The 22,049-nt window shown below is 38.9% G+C and overlaps 2 protein-coding genes across 5 annotated transcripts; one reads left to right on the forward strand and one right to left on the reverse strand.

Annotated features, from left to right (window-relative positions):
* Positions 1 to 357: 357 nt before the first annotated feature.
* On the reverse strand, positions 358 to 3,788 carry LOC105042485 (large ribosomal subunit protein eL43z). Of its 2 annotated transcripts, XM_010919729.3 has the most exons (5): positions 3,647 to 3,788; positions 2,581 to 2,620; positions 2,389 to 2,477; positions 746 to 828; positions 358 to 654 (listed from the first exon to the last, which is right to left on the reverse strand). In XM_010919729.3, the coding sequence occupies exons 1-5, from the start codon at positions 3,647 to 3,649 to the stop codon at positions 591 to 593; spliced, it is 279 nt and encodes a 92-aa protein (XP_010918031.1). In that variant the 5' UTR covers positions 3,650 to 3,788; the 3' UTR covers positions 358 to 590. The 2 variants fall into 2 exon arrangements, with proteins under 2 accessions (XP_010918031.1, XP_010918022.1); XM_010919720.2 differs by lacking the exon at positions 3,647 to 3,788 and having other exon boundaries at positions 2,581 to 2,626.
* A 7,107-nt stretch (positions 3,789 to 10,895) lies between these two features.
* LOC105042496 (uncharacterized) lies at positions 10,896 to 18,417 on the forward strand. Of its 3 annotated transcripts, none has more exons than XM_010919741.4 (9): positions 10,896 to 11,279; positions 12,215 to 12,279; positions 12,459 to 12,603; positions 12,675 to 12,757; positions 13,737 to 14,189; positions 14,279 to 14,818; positions 15,705 to 15,917; positions 16,863 to 17,018; positions 17,672 to 18,417. In XM_010919741.4, the coding sequence occupies exons 1-9, from the start codon at positions 11,252 to 11,254 to the stop codon at positions 17,801 to 17,803; spliced, it is 1,815 nt and encodes a 604-aa protein (XP_010918043.1). In that variant the 5' UTR covers positions 10,896 to 11,251; the 3' UTR covers positions 17,804 to 18,417. The 3 variants fall into 3 exon arrangements, with proteins under 3 accessions (XP_010918043.1, XP_010918049.1, XP_010918057.1); XM_010919747.4 differs by having other exon boundaries at positions 12,681 to 12,757; XM_010919755.4 differs by having other exon boundaries at positions 12,223 to 12,279.
* Positions 18,418 to 22,049: the final 3,632 nt, after the last annotated feature.

The following is a 22,049-nucleotide window of genomic DNA, read 5'->3' on the forward strand; positions in this document are numbered from 1 at the left end:
CACCCCAGTTAGCATACGATTATGTCAACATCTTCAAATTAGTAACCGAAACTGCTAGCTTCGTTAGGATCCGACGAGGTTAAAACACTGTCCTCTTAGAACATGCAAAACAAGCTGTTATTTTCAAAACATATGTATTGGATGCACCGGACTGTATCTTATTCACATTAAGCCTACACCAGAAAAGATCAACAAGCCCAGTATAAATATACAGGTGCAAAGGATAAACCTATTTGCTGATCACAGCTATCATACATGGTGATTCAGACATGAAATAATCCAGAGAGATTCAAACAAACCAAAAGCATCTAGTATTGCTCTTCAAGCAGAAGCGCAATCATAAAAAACATTAAAGAGTTACTTCCAAAAAGATCTGGCTTTTACTTTTGGAACAAAAGTTACAAAGGCCAAATGTGATAAACAAGCAGTCTGGCAATTCAAATGCCTAAACATGATCAAATTTGGAACAGATTGTCTTTATCATTGATAGTCAAATTCAAGTTACTAGATTTAAAAAAGACATATGAAATCCACTTCTAACACACTTCACTCTACCAAAATCAGATGATCGCCCATTCGCCAATTGCCGATCACCCTTCAGTTGCTTCTCTCAACCGACGAATTGTGCTTCGCACAGTAACCGCACTAGCAGTACTATAAACATCACAAATTATGAAATTACAACCAGAGAATGATATATATCAGCAGTGCTAAACAGAAAGCAGAAAAATAGTGCAGCACTCACTTCAACGTGTAAGCACCCCCAGCCTTGACCTTGCCACAGTCCTTGCACCCCCAAATTCCAACCGCCTTTCTCTTCACAGCATACTGTGAAAACATATAAAATTTTCCAATATATTCATCTAGTGAGCAGGATCTTTAACAGAACAAAGCAATAAAGATTTAAAGAGAAAAAAGGCCCAATGAAAAACCTGTTAGAATAGAAATGAAAATAATCAAGTAACACATTCTTTTACAAATGTAGGGTGCGAAATAACTATCAAGATATAAACATTAGTTTGAGATGAATGACATACAAAGGTCAAACACATCCCTCACCCATGCATTGCCCTAATAAAAGGATGGGCAATAATCAGAACCTCAACCCTAAGACTATGTATTTACCATATCCTCCCATCAACCCAAAAAAAGGGGGCTTGTGCATTAATACACCCAGGAGATGAGCAACATAATTATCTCTTTCAGGTCAAATTCAAGTATAGCCTCCTCTCAAGGAACTGAATAAAGGAATTTATTCCTAAATGCGAGAGGTTATTTATAAATATAAGTGAAATTAAACCAATTGATTGCAGAAACAAACTCTGGAAATAATAAAAAAGTTGAACTTTAAGAACTTGTTTTGTGTTGCTTTTATCTCTTGTTTCAAAAATCACAGAAACGAAGGCAAAAAACATTTTGGTGTAATTATAATTTTTTTATGTTTTTCAAATGTCATATTCATTGTTTCTAAAAAAACTAAAGCAAGAATCCATGACTTTCAATAATTTAAAAAATAAAAAACTCATATTTTTTTTCCATCGCCAGCACCACCTCCATCACCATTGTCACCATCTCTACCACCATCAGGTCATCACCTCCACCGCCGCCGCCAACCCTGTTGCCACCTTCACTACACCATCCCGGCATCATCATCACTTCCACCATATTGCTGGCACCACTGCCACCACCATTGCCGCTGCCGCCACCATCATCATTATGGTCTCCACCGTATGACTGGCACCTGCCACCACTGCTTCCACCATACCATTATCATCATTGTCATTGGCTCCATGCCACTACCAGCCTACCAGCACAACCGCTGCCATCATCGCCACCTCCACCATATCACTATCACACTACCACCCCACCCCCAACACCATAGGCACCTCCATTATCTCCATCGAAGTTACCATTAGCTTTGCCATGATCGCCATATTTATGTTTTCAAAAATAATTGACTGTTCGAACATGCTTTGACTCGTGGGTCTTTAAACTCCAGATATGTGCAAATCTTAATTGGTTTGCAAGCTTCAATTGAAATATCCAGCCTTAACAGATATGACGATTCATACCCTCATGATTTTTTTTCTTCCTCTATTTTTTTGATGAAAGGGTTAGAAAACGTCAGAAACTCACATTTGGATCATGGAATTTGATAAGCAGGGAAACATATACTAATTCAACTAATGGCCCTTTAATTTTATTCATTCATAAACACCCAACCCAACTAATTTTTTACTAACTTCAAGCCACTTCTAATTGACGTTAGGAAGAATAAAGTTTAAGCAAAATCTCCTTATACCACAACAAGCAAAGAAAAAAATGTTTTCCAATTAGCACATAAAAAGCTAATCAATACCAAGATATTCTCCACGCAAGAAGCAATACCTTTCCACAGAACTCACAGAAATACTTTGCATGTTGTGAGACTTCCATTTTCTTGATTTGCTTTCGCAAACTAGCACCATATCTGGTACCTGGATCCCAAGAGATAATAATAATGAAAGAGAAAATATGCAATAGCTGATGCAATAAGAGAGACAGACAAGGAAAGCAAAGCAGCTATGAACCATCGGTTACCATATTTGCCAACAATTCCAGCCTTCTTGGTGCGCTTTGTCTGCATCAAGAAAAGAAGAGACAGATGCATACGTCAACAGGACTCAAGTAACTAAATAATTATAAGAATATAATTCTCAATTCATTCAAATTATAGATTTCCAAAACATGAGATATATAGGATAAAACCAATGGGAGATTCAATACCACCACCTATTTTGCACTAATTAATAGAAAATGAAACTCGTAAATTCCCTCTTTATGATGTTAACTCCAAACATAAGCCTATGACTAAGAGCTATAAATCTTCATCAGAAACCTTTAGCTTTCCCCTAATTGCAATAGAATAACTTGTTATTTAACATAAGCTTCTTTTAGAAGTAAAGAATAAATCCCTAACCATGTAAGATCCGCCAATGCAGTTATAAGGGTTTGTCAAATAAAGAATCTCACACCTTTACGTGCACAGCCTTAAAATATTAATTCGCACAGTCACTTAAAACTGATATTCATACAACTTAAACGATAATTCAATGAAGCGAAATTTGTGATTCTGGTCTCAGAAATTCCAAAAAAAAAAAAAAAAGAACTGTTAAGCATGACTTGCTAACCATTTATTACCATCAACTGCCCCTGCAACTTGGGTATCTCAAGTCATCTCCGTACCAAAACCAATATACATTTCACAAAATGGCAATCACGAATGGAGGCACAAAGAGGTACCAGAATTTACCAAGACTTCTTTACCCAAGAAAAAGGGGATAAAACGAAACAATACATTCCCAAATAACATCTCAGAATTTTGAGAGGATCACTCAAGTCTTCAACCTCGAATCCTTGCCTACCGAAACTCTGATCAATCTTACTACAGATATATTCTCTTTCCAAATCATCGCGAAAATTTAGAGTCTAAACTCAAGAAAAGATTCATCTAAACGGATTCAAGAAGAACATGAACGATTCCTAATATCTACAGAAAACCGAGATAGATAAAAGAATAATCAAAGATTTTGTGCCGGAATCCTCAATCAGATTCTCAGACCAAGAAACTCAAGGAATGGACAGCAGAAGGGGGACAAAAACGTACCATGACGTCGGCGGCGGGGGACCTGGTCTAGCTCGGAACGCCGAAAGCTCGTAAGAACCCTGGAGCAGACGAGAGGAGCGCGCGCTTGGCCGACGTCTCCTCTTTATAGGATTAGGGTTTTAGGAGTGAGCGGGGACCCTCTTGGGCCGTGCATCGATCACGGCCGTCCGATATGCCAAGGTGTTAGGGGCGGGAGGAGTAATGTGTGTCGTGCGTTGTTGACCGCCCGATTGATGCGACTCACGATTGTCCTGATTTTTTGGCACGTGAGTGTCACGTGAATGATGCAAGCGGATTTTGTTGAGCAAGCGGATTGGCTCAACCCAAATCCTACCCAACATTTGAACCGTGCTTAACCCATTTTGTTCAAGTTAGATCGGACTGGAGTTAGGATTTATTTTATCAAATCCATCAGGTAATTCGTATCAAACTGTGTTAAGAATAATTCACATTTAAACTATATATGACATATATTAATGGATTAGTCAATTATATCTTAAGCATGTACATAACAACAAAACAATGTTCAAACACTAGTTTACCGTTAAAAAAAAAAAAAAAAAGATCAATGTTCAAACAGTATCGAGAAACCCACTTCACATGGCATTTGAGGACTTATTTGATTTGCGAGAAGATTTTTTCTTCTATATAATATTATTCTTGAAAATATGACATATTGAAAAATAATTTTAACATATTTAATAGATAATAAAAAAATAATTTATTACAGAATAGCTTATATTTAATTGAGTATTTATTTTATTGGATAAATATGTAAAACATTTATTATATTCTTACTATATGAAAAATCTTATCCTACTTTACAAATTATAATTATTTATAAAATAAAAAATTATGGTAATTAAGGATATTTTTGATTTAGATCACGACGGAGGATTTGAGATGTGACGAGAAAAAGAATATTCATTTCAGCTGTAGATCTTTGATATTTTAAAAAAATATTTTTCAAAAAAAAAAGCCTCCAATATCCATCTTATTCGAACTCCAAAATACTATGTCCTATATGAATTTTTTTTTCCATAAAATATGAGATTTATATTTTTATAAAAATATTTTTTTCAATCTCCCTTCTTTAAAAATTTCAACCGAACAATAGGAGGTTTTTCCCTCAGCATTGACCATATGTCCCTCCACTTCCTGCAAACTAAACAAGTCCAAAATGACAAAATTATAATCAACTACATTTTTTTTTTGTCTTGCAAATTATAATCAACAACATAATCATCAGTTTTTGTTGTTGTTTCTTTGGTACCAAAAAAAATACAACATAAACTGATGATTAACTATATAAGAGTTGACACTTAGAAGTAGTTAACGTTGGTGGATTCAATGCAGGTAACGAGAATGTAGTTCATTGCTTTTAGATTGGTTTGGGTTAGCTTGGGTACTTAGTATACCACTCCATCAATAGGGCCGACATACACACACACACATACATACTTTCTAAAATATATCTCCAAATCTGGTCCATATTTGAAACAACTTATATTTTAAAATCCATCTAATCCAAATGATTTCAATTTGGGTCAGACATTGGTTATTTTCGGATTGGTTCTATCCTGGAAACAATCTTCCAAGAAACTCGCAACCCTGATCAAGACATGCATTAGATCAAGAGCCCATAACTAGGTTGCATGATGCACCTGATAGAACAAGTAAATAGTTGTGATTAAAAATATTTATATTAGTTGATTTTTGATAGTTGTCATTATATTCTAGAACTAGCATGAAAGGCCAATGCATGAATATCTGTGCAGTCCCTTGTTCAATAACTGATGCGATCATAAAAACATGCAAGATGAGATTATAACTGATTATGCATCGACGCTAAATAAGACACTAAAAAAATGGTGCACGTATAATATTGGTGTTATAGCAAATTTGATTGCGGTCGATGATTAGCTTGTTGTTTAATATTTACACCAAAGCTGCAAAGCACAGTTGCTATGTGGGCATTAATACTTGCAATTCTCATTCTAACTATGCTACAACTTTCTAAATTTTTTGCAAACTTTTGATTTGTTTAATCATATTTTCTAAAAAATCCTATTTGCGCATCTCACCGTGAGATTCCTTTGGTGGTTGTTTATTTTTTCAAGTAAGATTTTGTAAGGATCTAAATAAATACTAATTATTACTCCTGATCTGTCCTTCTGAGATCGACTGTCAAGGTGGAGATGGTCAAGGAAGAGACTATTACTAAGGCTCCATCCGAATATCTGCAAAAAATTCTCATCGGAGTGTTCTCCGATGAAGATCCTTTGACACTCAAGTTAGGAGATGGAGAACAATAAGAGAAGAGAATAAGAAGTCAAGAGCTTATTTTGAGGATCCCAGAATTCCTTTATTTATAGAGAAAAAATTGAAGTCGTATCCTTCTCAGAGTCCTAATGATTTTTTGGATTTGTCGCACAGTTTGATTCGAATGAAATATTTTTCTTTTACGGGACATCTGATTGCGGAGGAATTCCATTCTAACTGAACTTTCTCAGTTTAGGAGAGGGAGAGAGGGATCTATCGATGAAGAACATAGCTCGATCATGGACATAGAGCTGTCAACAAGCCGGATCCAAGCCCGAGACCTACAGGTATTTATCCGACGGGTTCAGATCTGGTACTAGCATTGGATCCGTTTATCCGGATCCGGATCCGGACCCGATAAAACATAATATAAACGGGTAGAGTCTGGATATTTAATACCTAGACCCAATAGATCCGAGATCTGATAATATAATATAATATATATATTAAAAATATTTAATATCCCATCTGAGACTCTCTCTCAGTCTCTCAGTCTCCTCGAGGACCCCGACGGTGCCTTTTCCTCTTCATTGTGAGATCCACTCGTCGGCGGCCGAACCCCGACACTAACGTCGGCTTTCGACTCCCTCCTCTAGCTCCTCACTTCCGATCTACCCAAACTCGCCCCTCCTCACCGTCGGCAATGAGGTCATGGCCACTGCCGACTAGGGGTGACATCAGGTCAGATCGGATCATAAACAGATCGGATCAGAAAATGGTCAACCCAAACCCAATCTGTTTATTAAACGAATCAAAAATTCAAATCTGAACCCGATCTGTTTATTAAATAGATAATCCGACCCGACCCCATTTAATCCATTTATTAAATAGGTCAAATTAGGTTAAACGGATTAAACAGATTAAACGGGTTAAACAAGTCGAGTTAAATGGATCAGAAATAGGTTAAACATGTTTTAAACAGGTTAAACGGATCTTAAATGGGTTAAACAGATCGGGTCAAATGGGTCAGAAATAGGTTAAACAGGTTAAATGAGTTATCTGACCTAAATATTAAACAGGTTAAATGGGTCAGATATCTAAAATTCATATCTGACCCAATCATTAAACGGATTAAACAGATCGATTCGTTTATGACCCAAACCCGTTTAGCCTAAACCCAAATCTGTTTTGTGGCGGATCGAATACGGATCGGATTAGCGGGTCGGATCATATTTTGCCAATCCTACTGCCGACCGCAATCTCATCACCCACCTCGTTGTCACCATGCGCTCCCTCTCCGTTGCCTTGGTTGAGGCCAATTTTCTCGAGATCCACATCTCCACCCCCCTACTTTTAGCATCCTCTCCGCCTCGGAGCCCCCGTCCTTCGGCCGCTTCCGTTAGGGCCATGACCGCACCATCTTCATCCCCATGCTCAATTTCCATCGCGAGACCAAGACCCCATTCGACGTGAACACCCATGCTCGCCGATGGTTGGACCCCGGCACCAAGGCTGTGGATGGAGGAGATCCGGACCGCCTCTCCCCTGCGAGATCTGTACCCCCTCCCTCTGCCTTGCATCGTCTCCACCGCCATCTAGGCTGCCTCTCCTCCTCCACTACTACCTTCCATGGCTTTGTCGCTCTGTGCACCCTCCTTTTGCCTTGCATCATCTCTACCGCCGTCAAGGCCACCTATGATGAGGAGTTTCGAGTCTCGAAACCGGATCCGGATACCCGGGATCTATTAGGATCCATATTCGATACTTCAAGGCCAGTTCCATCGGGTATTCAGATCCGAATCTGGTACCAGTAACTAAGATCGGATATGGATCTGGATATCTAGGTTTTGACCCGAGTCCGACCCATTGATAGGTCTATATGGACGAGCTACAGTAGATTGACCATGGACGAGGTCGTGGAGACTATAGTACGTGTTGGTTTCAAGCGATCAGAAATAGATCGGTCATGGATGGACTATGATAGATTGTCCAAGGCCGAGGAGTCGAAAACCACTACTGATGGGGTATGTCCGACAGCATTCATTTCTGTCATATATCTGATAGGCACCAATCTTCTATAGCTCAGCCAGTGTCAAGGGTATTGCAGTCGAAGTCGAGGTACGGATCCGTAACACTAACTAATTAAAAACTTTGCCAGTAACCAAAGAGTTAGAGCTACCTATCAAAGTCAATATAAAAATAAGCTATCGTCCTCCTCCTCCGGCCCTTCCTCCTTGAGATATAGGGAAAATGTTATTTCCCAAGCCTGAGCTTGAAATCTCCATCCAATGAATTTGCTAAGGAAATGAGGGCGTGAACTTGTGAATCTAAGTTGCAGTGATTGCTATATTTCCTTGGCTATAATTAATATATCATGCATTTGCTATTGAATTTTGCATTTAATATTGTTCAAAGACAGAATTTCTTAGGGTATATTAGAAAACAAGTTCATTTGTTGAAGTTAAAATACACATGATTTTTTTTTTCTCAAAAAGATGAACAAGAAGAATAATACTTTTCATATGATCCAGCTTGAAACATCTACACAATGCAAGGGTGTGAGAAGAGGGGTGCAAATATGTAAACTAAACCACACAGGCCGTCAATTCTGATAGTTTATATCTCGATATGTTTCTCTCATTTGTAATCAAGACACTTCAAGGAAATTAGTTAGCCTATATGTTGACGGGCCTTAACATAGCCAAAAAGGTTGTCTCCTAATGATGATTCTCCTCTATATAATTATAGAGGCTCATTATTAACCTTTACAATTAGATTGCATTAAATTAGAAAATAGAAACAAATTTTTTGAGAAATTTCTTTTTCGGTTCTATCATGAGTAAAATCCTGTCTCCTGATCCGAAGACACGAATAGATTCTAGTTGTGGCCGACCCACACATCGACCATTGATCCACATATCGGTCGTCGACCTGTGTACAGCATTCTGACCTCATCGTTAGCATTTCCAATTGTAAGCTCCCAATCAACTCTTGAACTGCTGACCCCAGCATCGACGACTGACCCCATCTTTAGGTGCATCGGATTGTTGATCTATACATTGACCCCCGCTCTCATCATCCAAGTGGTCTCCAAACATCGAACACCAATTCAAGTTTTGGATTTCGACCCCCACATTAGCTCCGACCTTGGCACCTCTTACCAATCTTTATTGCCAATCATATATGTGGCAAGCCATTGAGCCACGCTCTTTTCGATCTTCATTCCGATCTCTATTTTGATTATTGTATTCAGAAAAGTTGACAATAAACTCTCACACAATTCCATCAAATCATACCATCATAAAGAATAGTTGGCTACAGGCTAGATAAGACAACGACAATCTCTCAATCTCGAAAAATCAGATCGGAGATTTTGGAGTAGTGCATCCAAAGGAGTCGGAACGAATCCTAATTCTTCTCTTCCATGGCTCTCATCTCTAAAAATAGAAATAATTAAGGAACTCCTAAGGTACATAACTCTTTCTCGCTCTTTTTCTTATATGTTCCAAATTTCTTACTCGAGTGTGGAAGGATCCCCACTGGTGCCACCCTTGGTCACGGATTTGTTTTATAGATTCGGTTGCCATCATCTTTACATAGTGCTGCCTCACTCCAGTAACTCCAGTCCGAGTCAGAAATCTACTGTAATAGATTTCAATCTCCATGTTTTGTTGTTTAGTGGAATAATTCAGACACATCTAAGGGGAAGTGAGAATCAAGATTTTTCTCTATTTCTCTTTTTAAAGAACAAGCAATAGATACCTTCGTTATATAATGAAACTCTTTTTGATTCCAGCAATATTAGGAAGGCATGACACGTAATCTAGTCACCCCACTTCGAAGATAAGGCTATACCATGAGTTGATTTGATTCCCTGACTTCCAATTAAAAAAAGACCAAAGAAAACCACAACACTCCAATGCTCCCTCCTCCTTACATGTACAAGCTACACCTGCAGAAATAATAAATAGCAGGGTTATCTTGCATGATTGAAGGTATCACCATATCACCTTGCAATTAATAATGCTACATAAACCGTTTTAAGGCAAGGCTAAGAGCGACTTGTTTAAGAGGTCCCTAATCATGGCCTCTGTAGTCATGATGAGTTACGTCCGTGCTATAAATTTATCGTATTACATTCGCAAGGACACCTCATAACATAACGAGGTGATCCGCGACCACCACGTGGTTGTATACGATGGTGCCACGCGTCGGCCTGCCATGCCTGGCCTAAGTTTACAAGCTTCTTCGTTCGGGTGACGTTTCGGACACCTACAGGCCACTGCCTCATTTCTCCTGACCAATAATCTCTCCCAATCCCTCGCGTTGCTGGACATAAGTGATCCACGTCACCAATGACGTGTGTCCACCGTCCCCGGTCCCCCCTCCCTCCCTCCCCCCCGCTCTCTAAGCTTCTCCATTAAGCAACTGAGGAGAGAGAAAGAAAGAGAGAGCGCATCGCTCTACCCCATTCCATCGACGAGTCTAAAAGCTTGGAGATTAATAACGCTATTTATTGTGTTAAAATGCCGGATAACTTTAAATCCCAAAGCTATTGGGCATAAAAAATTAACAATAGGCACCTACGCACTATAACCCCGCCTCCATGTGCTGGGTTCCGTTCCTTCACCGGGTATGTCTTCATGGTTGCGACTAGCAATATTCCACATCCAAATCCCCAGGGTTACCTACTTATCTGTGGTCCAGTTCACCGGTGAGCTCACTGGTGGTGGTCAGAAATTCCATAATCAGCACACATGCCACATTTGGTATTTCCCATAATGCGATACCTGCCCTTATTTATGGACCCATGCGTGCGGTTGACTTAAATACAGATATCTTGTATCTTAACGTGAACCATCCAAGAAAACAAAAGTTAACAACATAGACGACAAAACTACTACTCGTTTTGTCCATCAGGACGGTTAATCTAGAAGATTTCTACGGAACAATGGAAATACGCCCTGTGGATTTTAGATGCCCCCGACTGCCGCTTCTCGGAGCGTCGGACGGACTGGTGCCCAGCTGCTGCGGAGCGCGAAGCGGCGTGGACCGTAGGATCGCTTGTGAGAGGTGACGTGGGTGCCTCCCCGCCGTTCCCTTTTCCCCATCCGCCTCCCGGCCCTCTGCGGCTCCGCCATTTCTTTCCGCCCTCCTCTCTTCCTTCTCCGTTCCTCGGAAGCGGTTGTCGGCTCCGGCGACTTCCGCCACCGATAGCGGACGTCTTTTTGCCTGCCGATCGGGCTAGGGTTTCGGCAGGGGGTGGTTCTTGGTTCGGTTTTCGAGCTGGAGGAAGGAAGAACAAGCCTAGGGTTCTTTTGCGGCGATTTGTGGTGTGATCTAATGGACGCGGCAGCCAAACCGGAGAAGGGTATCCTTGATTTTTGATAAAAGTTTTATTTTTATTTTTATTTTCTATTCTTTCGTTCTATATAATTTCGTGTATTCTGTCGCTTAAAAAAAAAAAAAAGTTTTTCTTTGATATATCGTGAATTTGGTCCTTGGTAGCGAATCTTTAATCGATGTTCTAATGTCTCCCCGTCCGTTGTTCCTGATTTGGGTCTCCTTTGATTTTTTGGTCGGAGTTCAGCTCTGCAATGAATCTTTTATGACAAATATTTTTGGATTTGGATTAGATCAGCTGTTGCGACGGTGTTTATTGAATTATTGTGTACGTCTGTTGTATAGAAATTTCTGGTTAGATGTTGTCGTATTGGATGTCTAATCTTCTGATGGTCTTGTCGGCTTTCAAGTTTAGAAATTTTTTGTTGTGTACGTCTGTTGTATAGAGCTCTGGTTCTTTCGGGGCTTGTGTTGAGTCGATTACCGTCCTTAGATGTAAGAAACTTAGCGATTGTTTCGTATATTTGTTAATCATTTTTTTCTCGTTTTCTCGCTTCATAGACTGGATTCTTTGGAATTGCATGCTTTGGAACGTTTCTTATTGGGTGCCTTAAATCTCTTTTCTCCCTTTTCTCTTTTCTTTGATCGATTGGATTTATTGAATCAGTTTCTAGACCTTGGATCTGCGAGGATTCATATAAGAATGATAAAAATGTTTACATCTTGATCTGTCTGGTAGTTTTCTGTTCGGTAGATCCGAGACTTATCAGGGTCGTGTTATTTACTGGTTATATTAGCTTATTTGTATTGGTTTTTTTGGGGTCCGCCTCTGCTTTGCGAGATCCAATATGAGTTCGATGAATTGGAGTCTATTGAAAAGAATTGAAGTTCTCTTCTCTTCTCTCTCTCTCTCTCTCTCTCTTGTGGAAGAATTTCCGAATTTGTGAACCTTGACTTTTCCAGCTATTAAGGAGGCTATGAAAAATCTGAAGATTGACCCACCACCAAAAGCCAGCAATGTCAAGATGGTATGCTTTGTTCTTATTGGATCGATTCTATAATAATAAAAATTCCACCCCCCCTTTCTTTTTTTCACTTGATCTTCCATTTTTCGTCTTCTATTTCTTGCGCTTTTTGATGTAACTAAGTCCTGACTCTGGGTTTCTTTTTAACACTTTGATATTTCTGCTTCTCTGTTTATCTTTAGTCCGGTCTTAAAGATGCAAGCCCCTGTGATTCAACATCTTGCATCTCCTCAGGGGATGCAACGAGCAGTATCAAAGAAAGTGAGGTGGACCAGGAGGCTCTGGTGGGTGATCAGTACATGTATTACTATGGATACTACTATCCAGGTTGGTTCTTATCCTATGTGTTTTATCAACTTTTGAGAAATATATTTTTCCCATGTCTGATGGTAGAGCAGGCACAGGTTTTAATGGATCATTTGGAGAATGGGAAGACCAAAGTTACTTTTTGGGATCTGATGGCTTAGAAACCCAGCCTCCTGTAAGTTTTCTGATTCACATTATCATATATATATTTTGTTACTTTGAAGCGGGTATTAGTTTTTGTATTTATTCCTTATCTGGGGCAAGCCATAATGCGTGTGCAGCTCATGGAACACGAAAAAGCTAATTTCTTTTGTCCTTAATTTAATTTCTCCTTGACTCTATTGCTATATACTGTTAGTTTTACTGTTACTGTTACTTTTCTTTTCTCGTTGTGAAGTTACTTTTACCATTGATATTACTATTATTACTATTATTATCATTGTCGTTATTTCTATTATTCAATCTTTGTGGACGTAATATAGGTTGCAAATTATATAAAAGTTCTGATTTTTCACTTTTTCCAAGATGGATGTTGTCTTGTATCTTGTCAAGGGACGTTCAGACATTTCTTTACTATCTAACTTGTCTTAAAGTTGATTTTTCTTTAACTGTTGATATGGCTATGGAAGGTTTTTCTTATTGAACAACAAGAATCTTCAATATCATTTCTAATGGGTATTTGTCATGTCTGTTATAGTGTCTCTACTTTTTTCATTCCATTAACTATTCCAGTGAATTTTATGTAATAGTTAAATGAGCAACGTTTTGTGGAGCATGATGTGTCTGGTTTCTTTTCCATGGCATCCTACCATCTGTAGGAGCTCAGTGGAAATGATAATCTTGCAAATCTAAGTTTTTTTCTTTTCCTGACTAATGGATATAAACAATGGGATGAAAAAAATAAAAGGTGAAATCAGCAGGAAATACCTCAGTTAAAGATCCTTGATTTCTTACCTTTCTGATTAACTGTAATTGCTGGAACATCACATAGCTTATCTACAGCTAAGCATCTCCCTCTGATGTTGGTATCTTTGTTTGTGATTATAGTCGTGGATAGATAAATGATTGTATGGGTAATGACTTATGCTTTTGTAAGATACGAGCTGGTTATGCAATATTGGCCACCACTAACATATATTTATGCTTTATCTCAGGCCATTCAAGCAGATAATGGATCCTTTCTATACTATTTGCCAGGCGTTCAACCTGGATATACTTCTTACAGTACATTCTTACCTGGAGCTGTTGTTGGTGTTGATGGACAGTGCTTGGGTCAACAGCCATATTACCCAACTCCAATAATCCCTCAACCACTTGCGTCTCCAGGACCTTTCCCTCAACCTGTTGCATATGGACCTGAGCTGGTTCCTGCATACCCATGGGATCCATCTCTTCTTTTTCCAGGTGTGATCCAAGCAAACACAATTAATGGAGATCAATCAAATCCATGTAGCAAGCCTAATTTCTCTTCTCAGAGCCACACATTTGCTCATTCAAAAGCTTCACCAACCTCAACATCTGCCTCAGAAACAAAAGGATCCTCACCAGCATCAGATGTGTCACTAACTCCTGCAGTAGGGGGTCAACCTCTGAAGCCCGTGAATAAGGTAATGCATTTTATACATATTTAATAACTTCAGAACCATTGCCTGCATTAGAATTTTGTGTTATCTTTTGACACATTCTTAATGTTTAGGTAGCTGCCGCTGTTCTATCCAAAGGTTATCTTCCCATAAACAAGTTTGCCCCGTACACCAACCAAGGGAAAGGTGGCCTGCTGTATCCAAGCAGCTCCATTAATTTAAAAGAAAATGGAACAAGTTTGGTTGGCAATGAGAAGCTGAAACCAAGAAACAAGCTGAATGGCCTTGGCGATTTTGATTTGCTAAATGAACAGAACCGTGGTCCAAGAACAAATAGCTCCAAAAGTTCTTGGAACTCCCAGGTTGAACCTGTTGGATCTCTCATTGCTGAGAAGAATCACAATAGTACCGTCTCGATTTCTGCTATTATAAATAAAGATGACTTTAACCATCCTGATTTTCCTACAAAGTATGATCATGCTTTGTTCTATGTGATAAAATCATACAGTGAAGATGACATTCACAAGAGTATTAAGTACAATGTGTGGGCAAGCACTCCAAATGGAAATCAAAGGCTTCACAATGCTTTTCAAGTTGCACAGGAAAAGATGGCAGAAAAGGGTAGCAAGTGTCCTGTGTTCCTTTTCTTTTCTGTAAGTATACTAATCCTTTTACAGGGGTAATTGTAGATGTAACCTGATATAATAATTTCTATTAACTAGAATTGTGGGCTATGATTTTCTAGGCACCGGCACCAGGATATGATTTACAATCAATTGGATAAAGTTGCACTTTTTTTTTTTTTGGTATTTGTAACATTTATATAATTGTTTGTATCTAACAAGAAAATAAACTTGTTATTGAAGAGACATGCTTTTTACTATCAAGGTTTCCTCAAATTATTGGAAATTTAAGTAGAGCAAATATTTATGGATCTCAGATGGTGCTGACATTTACTTGACTCTGATACACCCATGTGTCTTAGAGCCCTGCCGGTAAGTTGCTGCAATTATTTCGATAGAGACATGCTTAATCATGCTTGTCAGTTTTCTCATTGAGGTGCATGTTTAAGATGCATACTCTTGCTTAAACTTTTTGTGGTATGATTAAATTCAGCAACAAGCTGGAATTTGGATGAAGACATTGGGATTTGTAGGATTTAGTTTTTTTCCCCTTTTCGTTCTAGATGCCATCATTGTTTTGTTTAAAATATCAATTAGTGTTTGGATAATAGTAATCCAACTGCATTACAGCTTCTTTCTGATTTTTAAGTAACTTTGTAGCTACTACATATTTGTCCTGGTGATACATGGTGTGTTTCAGCTGCAGCAAGATTTGAGTTGAACTTCTGAGATTGAGGTTTGTGGGACTCGGAGTGTGACCGTTCCAAATTCCTTTTTCTTTCCACCCACAGCATTGCTAAGAGAATATTAGTAACTTAACCATAATGCAGTTTTTCATTTATAGGATTTTGTTCCAAATTAATATTCAGCTTATCCTTTTGCTTTCATCTTTTAATTTTTCTTTTCTAATGCTCAGGTTAACGCAAGTGGTCAGTTTTGTGGTGTAGCTGAAATGATTGGTCCAGTAGATTTTAGCAAGAACATGGATTTTTGGCAACAAGACAAGTGGAATGGGTTTTTCCCAGTAAAGTGGCACATAATAAAGGATGTTCCGAATCCACAGTTTCGTCATATAATATTAGAGAACAATGACAACAAGCCTGTTACAAATAGCAGAGATACACAAGAGGTACCCTTCATAAACTATACTGTTACTGCTCGATAATTTGTGCAATCACCAGGTTTATCAAAATGCCTATATGGCCAGTCCTGTTCACGTCTGATTGTGCAAAGTTTGATTAAACATGAACTTTGGATTTATTAGATATTTTATTAATTCTGCCTTCAACATTTTGAATTTTGGTAAATGACTGTAATATCTTTTTCCCAAAAATTGGGAATATTGGCAATGTTGAAACGACAATTACCCTCTTTGGACATCAAATTTGATAGCAACAAAATGCCAAGTATTCGTAAAAGAGAATTTTATCATTCTAATTGTAAAGTTTTTAGAGGTGATGAGTGTATGAGTTTTTTTAGTGACCTTACTTTTACCCCTCACTAAAGATGAAGCTTATAATGCTTTTAAGATAAATGAGACTTCTTAGATTGATGTTAACTCATGCGTTATTTAATTTCTTTCAGTCAGTCCTGGTTTGCCATAAACGTTAATTATTGTAAGCTATTGGTTGCATTTCATTCTTAATATGTGAAGTCAGCACGTTAGGAAGGAGTCTGTAAGTTGGTTGTGTGATCTGCTGTCTAAACACTGGTGTTGCGCTGTAATTTCTCTCAAAAATATGTTGCACTATCGTTGTAAGGCTAGTCCAGCTGTCAAGGATGGTGCAACATCTCATCACCAGCCATTCCAATCTGGAGATCCAGTAAGGCGGTGGACATGCCACTATGCATACGCACTATGTAGTTCCGATCCTTCTTTTATTCATTGATTTGAGGCAGCTGTGGAATTTTGGTCTGGAGGTTTCATTTTCTGGATGAATTTTGTATGGTCCACCCTGTCACATGTTCCTTTTTTTTTTTCTCTGATAATTTCATAGATCTTTTTCAGGCATTACCTTGTTTGCATATGTTATATATATATTACAATCAAATTCTTATGATGCGTTTATGTCAGGTGAAATTTCCCCAAGGTACTGAGATGTTGAACATTTTTAAGAGCTATGCCTCAAAGACTTCCATACTGGATGACTTTGGCTTTTATGAGAATCGGCAGAAAGTAATGCAGGAGAAACGGAACAAGCAACCTACTCCAAATTTGGTTCGTTCAATGGTAATGTTTTCCTTCACAACAGTATCTTGGATCTTATTTTTTTCTCTGATGCCATTCGGCTAATTGCATGTCTATTGGTTGGCTGTACATTATTTTGGCCGCGGAGGTTATTATACTATTATGTGTAAGCAAGGGAAAAAGTACCCTGATAAAGTGGTTGGGCATTATGCACGTCTACTGAATAAGTGATGTATTTACTGGAAAAGAATTGTCGCATGCAATCTTGGGTCTGCCATTGTTAATGTAAAATTTCTTGGATTTGCTATGGACCTGAGTACTAACTGCCACCAGTTGAATAGATCTAATTGGTTGGGCATCATGGCAAATTCTGGTGGCATCGAGAAAGTTGTGGATCATTGCTTCAGCAGTGGGTCTGTTTTTTAATGAACTATATTAACTGGAGTTTGGCCATGCATGTTAGGAAAAGACAGTTGCCAGTCAATTCAATAACCAAATATAATGTCTGTGCTACATGAAGTTGTGTTTCTTGGCATTATTGATCGGCATCATGACACACCATAGTTGATTATATTATGAGTTGCTCTGTGCTGTATGTTTTGTGAGTCTATTCCCTCGTTAGAATGCCAGTCATTCAAGTATTTTACAGACAACATTAGAGCTTGACTAATGTTTTTGTTTTGCACCTTTTCCAGCCAAAAGCTGATGAATTGGGCAAATTTGCAAAGCAAGGGGATCCAAAGTTCAAAATTTCGAGTCCTCAGTCGATAGAGATGGCTGCCGGTAAGACCAAGGAAGAGCAAAAGTTGGTGGTTGCAGTGAAGTAACAGTGGGAGGATGCCTGTCTAAATTGGGCAAGAAGGCGACAAGCCATGCAAAAATAAAGAAATTCTGGTTCATTGGCTAGGTAAGGCAGATTGGAATCCTAGAATAGTCAATATGTTGGGCATCTGGCATCAAAAAAATAAAAAAGCAGTGCCTCTGAAAATAACTGATTATTCCCCATGAGCAAGTTTACAATGATTGGGGAGTGATTCAATGGCTGTTCGTAGTAAGCACAGACCAGTGCTGGTGGCATTGACAGGTCCGATGCCAACGGATTCTGTAGAATTTTCTCTCAGGTTTTCTTCTCCTTGGAGGGAATTGGTTGTTCTCATTTCTTTCTTTCATGTTTTCTGGGGCATCTGTTTTGGTGGAAGGTTTTAGGTGGGTTGTATGGTGGTTCAAGGTGCAGTCCCATTTGTGGGGGTGGGTAGATCGTTGGTAGGTGGTGGGTCTTGCAGGTTGCTAGACTGGAGCTTTCCAACTTGAAGCTCATGATTTGTGCTGATACAGTGTTGTAAAATTGAGGGGAAAAAAAGGAAAAAAAAAAAAAAAAGGGAAAGAAGGTAGAGAAAGAACTGCAAAAAGATGAAATCAAAAATATTTTCTCTTTTTTTAATCTTCTCCTGCTCTTTCTTTATAGCTGATTTTTTCTTTCCCCCCTTCCTATTAAAGATGATTAATTACAGAAGATTCTGAAGCGCTACATCTGGCTTTTTGTAACCCCTTAACTTGGGTTGGTGTCCTTGAACTTTAGTGGAGCTTTCATAAAGTAATTGGTTATTGGTCAGGCGTCAGCAGACCACGTCAGTTTATGTGACTTGATGGTGATCAGGAAAACGTCCGTGTCTTGTCTTCATGATCTCTGGAAGCTAATGCGTTTCTTTCCGTCAACTCCACGGAATATGGAGGTGAATTGACGGCAGTCGGCGTGCTTTGGCTCTCAGCTAGCAGTGTTGATGGTGACACGACAGCTACCAAAAGAATGGTTGACATTTCATTCAGTTTGGATGCCCCCCGTGCAATTCGCGGTGGGTAGGCCATCCAGTCATCAACGTTATATAATGCGTGAGTAAAGGGGGGGTGGTGGTGCCGCAATAATGACTACTTTGGATCTCCAGATTGGAAAAGGCTGTCAAGGGCAGGAGATGTCTCGGACCTGTAGCTTGAAGAGATTAAACCGTTGGATGGGATACCGTCCATCTTTAACCAAATTTGCACTCTTTCAATCAGCTAATGTGGGACTGTAACAATGATCTGGTGTTTCTCAAGTAAAAAGAGACTGTGGGTCGGACAAAGCCTGAGAGGCATGGAAAAACTGAAATGGGGCTCGATATTTAGGGATCTTTTGAATTGAAACGTGGAGGAGATAAATAGCCACTTTGGGTTCTGGCTGATTTAACGAGTCCTCAGACTTTGGTTCGTCTTGGCCTGTTATCCTCGAGAGAGGATGTTATACGCCTAGAGGCCCAGAGCATGTTGTGAAGTGACCAACGAGTATGAAGTGCAAGTCGCTACATAATGATAGACCGAACCCACAATGGTGTACTCTCTTTTTTTTTTTTTAGCCCAAGGCCTTATCGGTTGCAGGCAGATTGAAAATTTTTGAAGGGGTGTTTGGTTCATGGAACTAGAATCAAAATGGATTCGAACATGAATCTGAATGACTATATCCCTCCAAAGTGTTTGATTCATAATTGGAATCGAGATCAGAATTAAAATGAATATTTGAATCGTTAGAAGAGAATTGGGATTGGATTTTTGGAGAATTGGGTCATTTGAATTCTGTCCCAGAATTGGAATCAAAATGGGATTCTCCCAATCAAATTGTTGGAATGTGAGTTATCTATTTTCATTCCTATTTCAGATATTAATTTCTTCCAACCAAATACTCCTTAAAATCAAACTAATCCATCCACTCTAATTTTAACAGTTGATTTCATTAAAAAAAATTTAATATTCATATAATATAATAAATGTATCACCATTTTTTGGCGATACATATGTACTGTTTCTCTCTTTTCAGAAAAAAAAGAAAAATCAAGAGGAATGAGGGCATTTATAGATGTGTGAAAGGAGAGATCTATGGAATCTAGTATCTTCCATGTCTAAAGAGGGTTGTTCTATTTTTTCAGTCCAAAATTATTTTAAAAAAAATTTAATTACCATCCTGAAAGATTGAATTTTGGATCACGCTCTCGATAAACAAATTAACAGAACAATTAAAAGCTGTTAAGATGACAAGCATGTGTTAAATAACTTAACTAGGTTAAGATTTGAAATTGTAACCTTTACGAACTTGAACTCTGATTTTATGTCAACTACTCCCATTACGCTAATTGTTTAAGGTGGCGAAAAATAGATCAACAATATATATTGGGTTTAATAAAAAAGAGCAAAGCCTAGGACTTTCCAATCAGGATCGCTTGAAGAATTTGGAGTTGGACTTGGTTCTTTTTTTTTGGTAAACAGGACTTGGTTCTTGAGAGAGGAGAGTAGGGCTTCCTATTTTCTAAATCACTTCCTCCTAGCATAAGGCAAAAAAAAAAAAAAAAAAATCCTAATTTTACTATGTCTTACGTTCTTTTTGTTTTTCCTTTTATTAACCCCTTTTTGTTTCCCTCCACAGAGAACGGTGAGGGGTCTCAACCAGCACTTTACCCTTCGTAGCTTAACCCATCTAGTTGAGCTCAATGCTCGCAGCAACTGTGGTACCGAGGGAGCCTATTCCCACGTAAGATGTCTCTACGTGTGATGTACGGTGGTATACTTTGTTTCATAACCCTTCATCTTTCAATTGTACCATCGAGTATTGAACCGGACTGGTGCAGAGGATCCCGGCCCGAGTGCATCCCCATCCCATCCCTCCCCAAAGTTAACTAGCCTTATTCTATATACCCAGCCAACCGGCCTCTGTGGATCGAATGAGGCGTACTTACCTATACGATGCACCTTTGACCATATAAAAGAAAGCCAGACTTTCCAGAAGACAACCAAGCACAACGATCGGGGGAATTTGCTTGTGTTCCCTTCATTAAAGGTAGCCTTGCAATTTTTTTTCCCTCTTTCTTTTTTCTAACTATGACTCCTGCATCCCTCTATTTGAGATCAAATCCAAATCCCCGAGCAAACCGGGTCCGATGCCCGCAGAAGTGCAATACTATAAAACAAGGACTCAGAAGGTCTTTGGCATCCAACTCCTACTCCTTGCTTCGAGTGGCAAGGGTACCATTTCGGTGGTTGCTAACTGGAAGTGTGAATTCAACAGAAACCAAACACATGCATGTGCGTGTGTATCCACAAAAAGAGGAGGCGATATCTTTTCTTAACTAGCAGAGATGTGGCTCTCACTTAAGCTCTACCTAAATATGAAGGGGGAAAGTTTTTATGGTATAAATTTTGTTTCCTTTTCTTCTTCTTTTTATCCCCAAGAGTAGTCATGTACTAGAACTTCATATAATTAGCTTTTGCTCTTACAGTATCCTGCCCTCTCAGGTCCATGATGCCATATGAAGAAATGATAATTTTTGGTATTTGACAAATGGAACGGGTTTTGGTGGCATGTCGTTAATAATGTCCAGTATATGGAAATTTTTCTATATATATGGGTACCAGAAGATTGAGGTGGGTTGATTACATTTAATTAATTATGCTAGCTTTTGGGTATGAAAGTGCCTGGCGAATGTAAATTTGGCACCGATTTGAGAGACATAATGGTGCCCACTCAACTACCTGATATGTGATACTCCGGAAAAATGATAATTTCAAGTGTTTAGTGAAATGGGTTTTGGCTGCATTGTGAAAATTCCAGGTGAAGCCACTTGCGTCATGTCAGCACCAAACAAGGTCCCTAAGAATTCAACAAAAGAGTACTCCTCAGAATTCGTGGGACACGTGTCAATAGCTGGCCGGCGTTGATACATGGATTTCGAGAAACATATAGCATTATACTATCACCATCTCCATTGCACCTAAATCTCATCTCCTTTCGTACCGGATATTGGGTTTATCTGTTACATGGTGGGAGGTAAGTGGAATGCACAACAAGCTTAGATTAATGAATGGTGATTGACTACATCCAAGTACTCTAATCAACATCTTTGCCCCGGCATCATGCTTCAAAGGAAAGTTAAGTCCCCTTGTCTCTCAGCGTGCTCTCCATTGCATTGAAAGTTTGGAGCTACAAACAAAAGACAAGCCATTTTGTCCGAGCCTCATCTCAATTGTATCGAGGCACCAGCCCAAAGTGCT

Source organism: Elaeis guineensis, chromosome 2 (genome assembly GCF_000442705.2).
Source record: "Elaeis guineensis isolate ETL-2024a chromosome 2, EG11, whole genome shotgun sequence".
In the NCBI taxonomy this organism is placed as follows: domain Eukaryota; kingdom Viridiplantae; phylum Streptophyta; class Magnoliopsida; order Arecales; family Arecaceae; genus Elaeis; species Elaeis guineensis.

Bases quoted from the DNA above. Each gene is read 5' to 3' on its own strand.
- LOC105042496 (XM_010919741.4), top strand. From the start codon at position 11,252: ATGGACGCGGCAGCCAAACCGGAGAAGG. The intron at 12,758-13,736 runs GTAAGTTTTCTG...GCTTTATCTCAG, and splicing joins GCTTAGAAACCCAGCCTCCT to GCCATTCAAGCAGATAATGG. The intron at 17,019-17,671 runs GTAATGTTTTCC...CACCTTTTCCAG, and splicing joins CAAATTTGGTTCGTTCAATG to CCAAAAGCTGATGAATTGGG.
- LOC105042485 (XM_010919720.2), bottom strand. From the start codon at position 2,626: ATGCAGACAAAGCGCACCAAGAAGGCTGGAATTGTTGGCAAATATG. The intron at 2,478-2,580 runs GTAACCGATGGT...CTTGGGATCCAG, and splicing joins TGGAATTGTTGGCAAATATG to GTACCAGATATGGTGCTAGT. The intron at 829-2,388 runs GTATTGCTTCTT...ATGTTTTCACAG, and splicing joins TCTGTGAGTTCTGTGGAAAG to TATGCTGTGAAGAGAAAGGC.